At 33.3% G+C, this 11,787-nt stretch overlaps 2 protein-coding genes and 1 pseudogene across 2 annotated transcripts; 2 read left to right on the top strand and 1 right to left on the bottom strand.

The window, feature by feature from the left end:
- Window positions 1-151: 151 nt before the first annotated feature.
- On the top strand, window positions 152-1,330 carry LOC148943499 (uncharacterized; annotated as a pseudogene).
- Window positions 1,331-1,489: 159 nt separating this feature from the next.
- Window positions 1,490-2,568, top strand: LOC148943498 (uncharacterized). Its single transcript, XM_089101014.1, has one exon. The coding sequence runs from the start codon at window positions 1,796-1,798 to the stop codon at window positions 2,402-2,404; it is 609 nt and encodes a 202-aa protein (XP_088957140.1). The 5' UTR covers window positions 1,490-1,795; the 3' UTR covers window positions 2,405-2,568.
- Window positions 2,569-6,763: 4,195 nt separating this feature from the next.
- Window positions 6,764-10,403, bottom strand: LOC148943497 (uncharacterized). The gene is made up of 3 exons (XM_089101151.1): window positions 9,272-10,403; window positions 8,596-8,888; window positions 6,764-6,955 (listed from the first exon to the last, which is right to left on the bottom strand). Exons 1-3 carry the CDS (start codon window positions 10,401-10,403, stop codon window positions 6,764-6,766), a joined length of 1,617 nt encoding a protein of 538 aa, XP_088957277.1.
- Between the last annotated feature and the right edge of the window lie 1,384 nt (window positions 10,404-11,787).

Here is an 11,787-nt window from a genome sequence, read left to right as displayed (position 1 = left end):
AAATATCCAGTGCAACAAAGTCAACCAAACCTTTCTTTCTTCAATAAAAAAAAAAAAGAAAAAAAAGAGTCTTACCCCCTTACCTAAAGATACACTCATATAAGATCAAATCCAATTTACAATTTATTCAATTTTGAACAAAGACAACTATAAATAACATATAGAAATTTAATCACAAATTTATAGCCAAAAATCAATGCTTTTATATTATCAATATAAACCCTTTAAATTATATGTATGTATTGTCAAATATATACAAGTCTATTACAAGAAAAACCTAAAAGATGCATAATGGAATTGCGCCAACTAACCTTAATGCATGATACAATGATTAGTGTTGTGACAACTAGTATATATAAGTACTTTAGATTACCCTTATAAAACAGTTAAGTATAGTATAAACAACAAATAAGAACATTAGTCCTAGTAAATGTACAATCAAATTTGGACTTTAACTAAACATGGTTGAGTATGTTAACTAACAATTTAAATAAATGATAGGCTAATTAATAATGCCAGTACTCTGATTACTCCTAAACTCCAAAAGACACTGTGTTTCTATATCAAGTTATATAACATACATAACTAATATTAACATTAATTTTAGAGACCCAAATGATGATCAAATCAATAATGATGAGCATTTTTATTCTACATATAAAAATTCAGGACATAGTGAAACATGGATTAATTTTCAAGCATGAGAATTCACTTCTAGCCAGCCATAATGCATGGAAAATTTTTATGAAACTAGATCCAAAACCTTTTGAGACCTTATTTCTCCAAGTAATGAGACTGGAAAGAAATACAAATGAACTAAAGAATTCAATCGTTCAATTTCTAAGATCAGACACAGGATTACAAGAAAATAAAAGTTTTATAAAAAAGAGAGAGGATAAATCAATTCCTATACTCACGAACTTGAAATCAAAAAATCTAATGGACAACTTTGATAAGAAAATGGCTGAAATAGATAAAGCTATGGAAATAAGCGCAAAAGGAAACAGACGAAAAAGATCAATAAAGGATTACCCCTCCTCCAAAAATGCTAAAGAACCACATCAAAACTCAGATTCCAATTCAACCCCCTGCAAAAGAAAGAAAATTTTATGATGGAAACTATGCATTAATAAATGAAATACCAGATATATAGAATTTTCTCAAGGGACCTAATGCATGTAACATTATCAAGGGACTATGGAACAAAAAAGTCTTAGTAAAAATTTATGATGACCTACCAACTCCTGTAATGAACACTAAGACCACATCGAATCCCAAAGATACTATGAAATCTATTGCATCTAAATCTGAGGTACTAAACTCTCAATAAACCCAAATTGAAGAAGGTGCAGCTCCTAAGGACGCATCAAAAGCAACTTCACCCCCAATTTAAATAACCACAGTCAAGTCAAATGAAGTGTTAAAAGGAAAAAAAATACCAGAAATAATAAAAGGCACTGAAGGAATGGAAATTTCTACAAATTCTACAAACAATATGAGCAAGCCAATACACAAATTTAAACATCAATATTTTTGCAGAAAAATAAATCCAAGAATAAACATAAGTGGAGATAACAAGACTACAATGATCTTAAATGTCACAACAAGAAAAATAATAACCACCACCCCAACGCCTTCAAGAGAAATGATAACCATTACCCCAGAACCTATAGAATTGGAAACATCAATATCTGAAACAACAACCAATTCCCTCCCCAAATAGATATACCCAAATGAAAATTACATAACAATTAGACAGCTACCCCAAACCACCAGGTGGGTGTGGAAATCATCAATGAGTAAGAATATTGGAATACAAATGAGAATCCCAATAATCGAAAATGATTATAGTGGACAGAAAAATATCAAAGAAAATAAAAATGGTAAGGATAATGATGATGACTACCCAAGAGAATGTTGGACTAATGATGGAAAGAAAATTTGCACGCGACTGGTAGCTGATGAACCTACAGAAGATAATTTGGAAGTACTCCCAGAATTAACAAAGGAAAACGCTCTAAAATTATCAAATCATCAAACCTTCTTAATATTGTACAGACAAAGGTTGCAAACCTTATTTGAACTATTCAATGCTGAAATACAAAAAATCAAGCAAAGCACAACAAGAATATTTGAAGTCTTCTTCAGGAAAAGCAGATATCGAAGGTCCACAAGCTTAATACCAGTCATTGGTGAACTTGCCTCACGACTCTTTGGGTTATCAACCGATGAAGACTTAAACATATTAAGAGAAAATGTAAAAAAATTGAATACAGCAATGAACACCACACTACATGTCCAGAAGATACAAGCAAGCATAGCTAGCTACCAAAAAGACAAAATTGAAGCAATTTCCAAGAAAATTTCAAGAACAGTCAATACAATGAGTTACTTGAAAAAATGAAGTTGACCGTGTATTATCAGATTCTGGACTAACACTAGTATCAATAGACATCATAACCATGTTGTTGCTAAATCTGGCTACAGATGGGAGTAAATTCGAATTTGCCTTATTTGCGCTGACAGGCGGAACATTATCCTATGACTTATTTGATCCAACAAGATTAAAAAATATTCGAGTTTATATCAAAACCCACTGACCATTCGTTCTCATCTTACCAGTTTACCACTATATTGATAACACATTCATATTTTACTCAAAAATAACATAAAATTTTAAAGAAATAAACGAAAAGCTTTTTGCAGTAGTAACGACACCCTTAATAAATCAAAAATAAGTCTATGATCTATATAAAATCTGTACATTTAAGGTGAAAATTAAGTAAAACAATTCATTTGTCAGGATCATCCTAGAGGCAGAATATTTGCTAATTGACCACGACCGGCGGAAATATGCATTGGCAAATGCGCAAGACTTAAAAGACTGTTTCACATTCAAAAACTTGGTCTGCCAACTAACATTACCTATCTACAATGTAAAAATCGGATCATGTATGTTGGATATTTTTCTAAAAGAATCCCAACAGGAGGACGTCCCAAGTTCGTGCGAAGCGCTTATAGGAAATGCAAAACGAGAAATATTTATAAACCTCAGAAATGCCCTATGGCTATTTACTGTACCTAAAACAACTGTTGGAACCATTTCCTGCTACAACAATACTGAGAAAATAGACCCAAGCTACCGAACTGAACTATTATTACAGGATGTGGGAACCATAACAATCAAACAATGTTGCCGCCTGGTAACCAAGGAAAGTACGGTGCAAACACCATTAATTAAAACAAGTACAAATATTATAAGTCAAAAAATATTAAATTTTCAGGGAATAAATCTATCATTTACAATCCCAAATATAAACGATGAATAAATAAAAGACTCTATCTGGAGAAAAATAGACAACATAAAAGGCACTGTGCCACTAACAAAAATAAAAGAGGCATTGGATTCTCAGATACCACTCTTCACGAATGAAAATCAGAGACTAGAACATGTTAACAACCCATATGGTCTATTCTCACCCAACTCATGGTACAACATTATTATAACAATATCCCCGATATTTCTGGTTTCCTTAAAAATAGGAGCCATATTAACTTTGAACTATGGTAGGCTCTTAAAAATATGCAACAAAGGGTCCAAACAAGAAGAAATGGATGTGCAAGAAATGCATCAGTTAAATCCATCAGCTCCTGACAATAACTAGCCTCACGAATTAAGGGGATATTATATAATACAAGAGATATGAGAGGTCCTTTCTTGTAATTTCTGATATCCAAAACCTATTGTAAACAAATATTGTTAATGTACTGTTTCAATAACATACATCAACAATAAAGAAGGCACCAAAAGCTAAGTTAATGAAGACCTCCATTATTAATTATAGTTAGTGTAACTTCAAAATATACTCTTGTGCTTTTCATGTAACCCTGCAACTATTCCACCACAGTAATGTAATAAGTGGTGAAGACAGTGCTTACATATGTAACGGTTATATTTTACAAGCTGCACACAATATATGTAGCTATGTAGTTTTATAATATTATTAGTGTCTTATACCTTTAATTGTCAAGTGTTCAAAGATTTCCTTTAATACATGTTGTTGAACACAAATCTGCCTAGAATTTTTGTTATAGGAACTGGCATGTCACAAAGATACCAACTTGGTCACAAGCAATGTAACACCTTTGTCATAATTTGTCAACCACCAACAAAACCCGAGAAGATACATTGTTGATATTTCCCAGTCATGCTAATCATCGCAGCAAGAGACATCCAGTCATCATAAAGAGAAGCTGTTGAAATTATGTTATTCCCTATCTTGTAGAAAACTTAGAACAGAAGAATAACTCAACGAAGAAGATCCTTCAACAAGAAAAGAATCATATACCAGACAAAAGAAGTCACACGTATGCAGACCAAAACCAAGCATCCAAGATAATCAGATGAAGACATAACCAAGCACACAATCAAATAAGAAGCCGCCAAATGATACAAGACAAGAAAAAGAAAACCAACCTGCGGAAGGAAGTTATAAGAAGAATTTCTTCAAAAACAAAGATAAGATATACCTTAGAAAAACTTCTATCTTTTTTAAATCCAAATAAGGTATTAGCATATGCCTTGATGTGAAAACAATGGAAAACAGGGAACCAATCATGACTTTTTACATAAGTTATAGACTATCACAAATTTCAAGTTTAAGTATGAGGGCAATGGAGAAAAAGACTAGATGTTTGCTTTTGCAATAAGAACAATAGTTAACCAAAATCAACAAGTGGCTAGGGTAGATAAGAGACATGTAGAATTATGGCAAAAAGTGAACAGAACAGATTATAAACATAGTATATGACAAAATTTAAGTGACAAGTTAAGTGAATATAGGCCAGAAAACCAGCAAATAAATGTGAATGTTTGTTATACTATATGTTCATTTTAATAACCATGCATGTTCACATACATGGTTATGTATGTATACAGTGTGTTTAAAATATTATTTTATATTTAAGTGACCTTACTGTAATATAAAATGTATGAATATAATCTAGGGAATATAATCAAAAATGGAAATTTATAAAACATTAATCTCCCAGGGTGTTAGAAATGTATTTCTTTTATATAAAATAATGAACAATGTTTTAATTGTAAAAATAAATTCTAACGTATAATATTTTAATCTGATGATGTGGGCATCATCTACTAGGGGAAGGGAGATATGCAATACATAGGAAAAGCGTTTCCTTTGCACAAATACAAAAATTGTATCTTTTAAAAAAAGTATCATTTTAAAGCACCCTACAATTTCGAAACAGCTACGGGCAATGGCTTACGTGCAAAGTATAACATACGTCCTAAGTATTGCACATTTGGAATTTGTTTTCACATTGGAATTAGGGGGAGTATCAAATAAATGATTTCTGCGCATCAAACCTTTTTGCTGATGCAGACTTCAATTAAGTGCGATAACTTTTTTTCGTGTCTTCCCACGCATGGGAGACGTCAGCGAACCAGTTGTTTGACAAGAGATATAAACTGAAAAATTTGGTTCTTTAAGGCAGTCTTGGGATATCATCCAGAGACAATTTGTATGCTGATGTACCAAGTTGTTAACTTTCATTTTGTCAATTATCGTCTTGTGTAAGTACAATAAAACCATTGTTTATTATGATCTTCTTGTTTGTATTGTCAGACGTCAGTCAAATCTCTCGTGTACTCTAGGTAACGTTCCCATTGGGGATCAATATCAGAGGATAGCAAACAGTCCTGAATCTGTACTCCTTAATCTCAAGATAGAGGCAACGAAACTCAATCAGATCCCATAATTTCATTCTCATAGGAGAGGGGATTCAAACCCTTCGTGAAGCCACCTCTAAATTAAAAGTCAGAAAACAATCAAGATATGAAAGCCTCCTTAAGATTAACTACTTAAGAATTTAAACATTACCCCCCGTTTCAGCTGCTTCAGGTATGCCATACAGAACTATAGTGATTAGTAACTGAGTGAAAGAAGTATCACAACAAACTCTGTGCATAGTCCATCCTTTTTTGCTCACTCTTACATAAAAATTTTATATTTTAAATAGTTGTCATACAGATTCTATTTGTGAAGATCCTTTGTCATGGCTTTTAAAATGCTCTTTCGTTTACTTAACGAGAAATCGAACTTCCTACTTATATTAAATATAAAAAAAATTCTACTTTAAAGATCAAGAAGACATTAAAACTGAAAACGATTTAAAATTTTCTGAATATGAGGGGCTTTTATCCTGTCCCTATAAACCTTTTGTTCTTGAAAGTAATAGCTGAACACTGTAGTTTCTTTCCGGTCGGATCCAGAGTTTTCAGTAACATTAAAAATGTTGAGTAGGGAGGTCATGGGTGTGAGTTCATTTGTTACTTTTTTTTTTCAGATGATGATTGTATTAATAAATTCGTTGTATGTTACTGTGAGATGCCTCAGTACAGCAAAGATGGCTCAATTCTATTTCATTTTTTAAATTACAGAAGAAGTTTTTTTAAAGCTACTTTGACAAAGCAAATTACAAACAATTTCTAGATTCTAAGAAGCTGGCAAAGTCTGTTATATTGGTGCTGAGGGTGTGAGAACTCCTGTCTAATTGCGAAAATGACAAGTCAACAGAAAGCGGAAACGATAGTATTTTTGACGTAATTCAACTGGCATTTAGAGTCTAATAGTCTAACGCTTTTATTTAGAGTCACTTCATAAAACAACAATAGATATTAGGAAAAGAACAAAAGCACAAGAAATTTCAAACAATAATTTAGGCTGGACCAGCCAACATCTTATACACCAGATGTGTAGAAATGTATAAGAAACTCGATAGTTTCATACCTGACTGTGATTCCCCTGTCGGTCCCTCGTTCGTCAACGTAAAAGTAAGATTGTAGGCTTCGTAAATCATCTAAGTGATCTCGGGCAAAAATGACCACGCTCCAAGAGCCACGCATAACTAACCATCCCAAGAGATCTAAACTCTAAAAAATAAATAAATCTAAAATCCCTGTTGAAATGACAAGGTGAACTTATTAAATAAAAAAAATTCACTGGTTTCTAAAAATTATTTAATATCGAAAAGCCAAAATATTTTTTGTAAAACTAATTTTGTTTTTGGGATATCTCTCAAATATCAAATTATATACAAATTCTAAATATGTTGATCTTGAAACCCACATTGAATTATTTAATACTTTAAACTAATTATTCGATTCTAATCAGGTTTTAAAAGATTTCGGATTATTTGTTACGTTAGCTTTACTTTAAGGGCTACCTTCCTATCATCCACATGCCTGAGAAGGCCACGCAAATCCACGAATAAGCAACAGAGGTTCAAAAAAATTAAAAAACGATCCAGTTTCTGAGACTTAAAAAATAATTAAAGGATTTATGCAAACAATTTCAAAAAATCTTACTGCTTTATGTTGCAAAAGTTAAAGGTTCAGGTTCAGGTTCTTTTATTTATAAACTAAATACAACTACAAGATGGGTATGCCTGGCTGAGAGTCTAGCTCGTATTACCAGGCAACCAATAACAAATAAAAACAACAAAGACATAATATATAACTGCATTTGTACATAATCACACTTTTGTAAATAGATAAAAAAGAAAGAAAAATGTAAGACTTACCAAGCATCACCCCAAGCCAGCAGCCAAATGGAGAACAAACTAAAACAAAACACCAAAAACAGTGAAGTGAAACCGTGGGGAAACCCTACCAATCGAATGTGCCAGCGGGAAGACCATAACTGAATTTAAAAATAATTAAGAAAAAATGAAATTAAATAAAATGATCAAAGGGTTAGTAAAAGATTTTTTAAATGACCCCGCAGTGTACCAACAGAAAGACTAATATTAAGACCCGACCCATGCACATTCCAAAGTTTGGTATGCATTGCCTGAGTGAGAACCTCGATCTCTCAGTGCAAGCTCGGGGTTCAACATACTTAAAAGATCCCCTCGTTCCATAATCGTGCTCACATTGGTTAAATAGATCCATAGCATAGAAAATTTTCGGTAGAATTTGAGCAAAATACTTAACACAAAACATCAATCCATGAAAAGATAATAATAATTCCATTGGTAATATATTAAAGAAAAAAATATATACTTTTATTTGGCAATTTTGATGGTAGGGATCTTGGGGAGGGAATGAAAGTTTTCAGAATACGCAGTACTTTATTTTGCTGCCTTTGAAGTGGTTTTATATGAGTTTTAAATGTATTTAGAAAAATCAGGGGACAATAACTCAGATAAGAATGGACTAGGGCAAAATATACCGATCTCATCGCATGAAAAGGTAGAATAAATTTCAAATGCCGCAATATTCCAACATTCCTTCCCAACTTCATCCGCAATTTAGCAATGTGTTCCTTCCAACTCATATTCTGATTAACTAGCACACCTAAATATCTCATAGTAGATACACGCTCCAAATAAGTAGATTCATCAATGGGTAGTCTACTAAGTTCAGGTAATGACTGGTCAGTACAAGAGAAAATCATTAACTTGGTTTTTTGACATATTAACAGATAATTTATTTGCACTAAACCAAGTTTCTGTCCTCTCGAAAGCTGCCAACAAATTCTTCTTAAGCGACCTTTCATCAGTACCGCTCACTGTGCAGGCTGTATCATCAGCGAATAGGACATTTAGCCCGAGATCATCCAGCGCCCTGTTGATGTCGTTAACATAAATAAGAAAGAGTAGAGGTCCAAGTATGGATCCTTGAAGAACGCCGACTTGACCAGTGATACCAAGTAGTGAAGAGGTAGCATTTCCACCATCCACAAACTGACTGCGCCCAGTTAAATATGAGTCAATCAGAGAATTTGTTGGTCCACGTATACCATAATTTTCCAGTTTACGAAGCAAAATTGTATGACAAATAGTATCGAACGCTTTTTTTATATCTATAAATATAGTAGCTGGAATTTCTTTTTTATCCAAAGTGTGGTGTATAAACTGTGTGAGAGTCAGAATCGCATGTTCAGAGCTATGACCCTTCCTAAACCCAAACTGAAGGTCATTCAAACATCCCCTCTTATCAAAAACTTCACTATGCGGTTGTAAAGACATCGTTCAACTACTTTTGCGAATGAAGATAGGATCAAGATTGGCCTGAGTTTGTTGTATCTTTCACATCATCACCCTTGTACAGGGTTAAAACACGCGCAGACTTTAAGCAAGTTGGGGAAAGTCCAGTTGACAAACATAAGTTGATAATATGAACATAAAAATTCTATAACATCTGGCATTATCCGTTTTAATAGGCTTGTCGATGAGCCATCCGTACCTTCCGACGACCCATTCTTCAGTTGGTATATAACATGCAGTAATTCATCTGCTGAGACCGGCGTTAGGAAAAGAGAGCAATTCGATGGAGGTGGCATGTAAGCAGAATATGCTGAATCGGGTAAACTTTGAGTTGGTGCCTCAAGTGATGTTACGTGACCAGTATTTGCGAAGTGCTCATTTAGGACACCAACAACATTTCGCTTTCCTTTAACAATTTTCTTGTCTTTTGGCAATAATATCTCTTCCGGAAGGTTTTTCATTTTCTTTTTCCCAAGGCATTCATTAATAATCAACCAAGTCTTTTTTGGGGACCCTTCAGCATTTTTAAATTCCTGAAGATAGTATGACTGCTTCGCTTGTCGCAGTAATTTTGTCAGACAATTTCTGTACTGCCGAAATTTGGCCTGATTTTCATGTGTAGGATCTGCCATGAATTTCCTGAAGAGGTTATTTTTGGTATGTATAGAGGACTGAACAGCAGCTGTAATCCATGGTTTCTTTGGTTTAATATAACGCCTAGCTTGCCTGCTTGATAAAGGACATGTCTTATTAAGTACTATTTCAAACTGATTGATGAAGTATTCTGTAGCTTTGTCCACGTCGTCACATTCTAAGCAGGGAGACCGGTCGACTTGGGACAGTAAACTTTTCAGTTTATCAATCGAAGCAGCGTCCAGTCTTTTTAACCTCAATGAAGAGGGTTTAGGGGAGGGACCCGTTTCAAGGTCGCACAGGATCGTAAAATGGTCAGAAGTATCATCAACTATAACGTTACAGCCTAGTGTCTCTAAATTTGTGAAAATATTGTCAATTAACGACGCTGACGACTCCGTGATTCTCGTCGGGATCCGGCATGTTGGAAGCAAACCCGCGGACATACAAATCGTTACAAAGTCAACGGCAACATTATTCGAAAGCATTGAAATCACATCACTATGTACAATACTAATATAAATATTAAAATCCATCAACATCATTAACTTACACTTTCTTTGGGTCATCAGCGAGCGAAGTTCATCGAACTTCTCTACAAATTGTTCAGAAGCCAAACTCGGCGGCCTATATAGGACGCAACATAATACTTTCGAAGGACTTAAATCTAGCTCAATAGCAAAAAATTCAAATGACATTTCTTTATAAAAGTAATCATAATCATTCACTTCTCTTACAGGTATACCATCATTTACAAAAAAAGCCAACACTCCTCTCTGTCTACATATTCTATTTTTAAATAACGACTTATACCCATTTATATGAGCTAGCTAAGAATAATGCTCATTTAAATATGTTTCACATGCACCAAAAACATCAATCTTATTGTCGGGAAGCAATAGTGAAATATTTTCTAAATTACTCATAATTCCACAACAATTTAGAAATGCTGTTCTCAGACACTTCTTTGTTGGTTTACTCATAATCATTCCTAGAGAAAGGTATTTGTTCATGGAAGGTTCATATGTGACCAAAACCTATTCATATTAACTATAGGTAAATAATTCAGATTAGATTCAATCAAAGAATCCTAAATAATCGGCATAAACTTAAGCATAAACTTTAATAAGCATCAATTAGCATAAACTTTAAAAGATAATTTACAATAAATAAAAATTCCTAGATAATAGTTTGAGTATCTTCAATTTTACAGTTTTACAGAATTATATTGTATGATATGAATTGTTATTACGATATGAATTATATTTTATGATGACGGTAGAATTATGATCTTATGATACTATTTTAATGTTATGATTCCTAACATTAATTTCCTAAGACTTTATCTCATTAGCAGTCCTTAAATGATTTTATTACGTGACTGGACCAAACAGGTATTACACTCTGCAATACTATATAACTACATTTATACCCAAGCACTAAAATACTTACACGAACTGAAAAAAAGAAACAAATTTATAAACAATGAAATAAAAACTACTCATTCACTAAACCATCCTCAGAAAACTTTCACAATAACCTCAAACATAAAATCTATTTGTGCTAAACAGGAATTTCTTCACTATGTTCCTAACATTTTTATCATCAATTATCAAACTTAAATCAAAAGGGAAAACTTAAATCAAAACTTAAATCAAACTCAATATCTACCTTTTTTAAATTAATATAAATATATGACACCGTCATTCAGCCAGGAGAGGGGCTGCCCCCCCCTTATGGGTGCCCATTAGCCTATCTTTAATGGTTGCCTTGCTTCATTTGTTGAAGTATTTTTTGTAATTTCATTTATGTGATTATATACTGCTCGATTTTAAGGGGACTAAGTTAATAATTTAGTGAACAAAAAATGACAAACGGTCTCAAGAGAACAAGAATAACGGTAGAGTATCAGAGATGACTGTTTCAGATTATTATAATAGGTCAGCAGCTGACCGTCAGCTACCTGCCAACTGAAATACATTTTTCCGAGCTCTCTGTTGAGGCAACGCTGGCAAATTGTAATTTTATTCCTTCTGCCGATTAATTTTGTTAGGAAACTTATAGGGAGGATGAAAAAAGTTT

This window comes from Artemia sp. Qi Xiang Cuo, chromosome 15, assembly GCF_049724085.1.
Source record: "Artemia sp. Qi Xiang Cuo chromosome 15, ASM4972408v1, whole genome shotgun sequence".
Classification (NCBI taxonomy): Eukaryota; Metazoa; Arthropoda; class Branchiopoda; order Anostraca; family Artemiidae; genus Artemia; species Artemia sp. Qi Xiang Cuo.
Note: the sequence above shows the minus strand (reverse complement) of the source record. Positions and strands in the feature narration are given on the sequence as shown.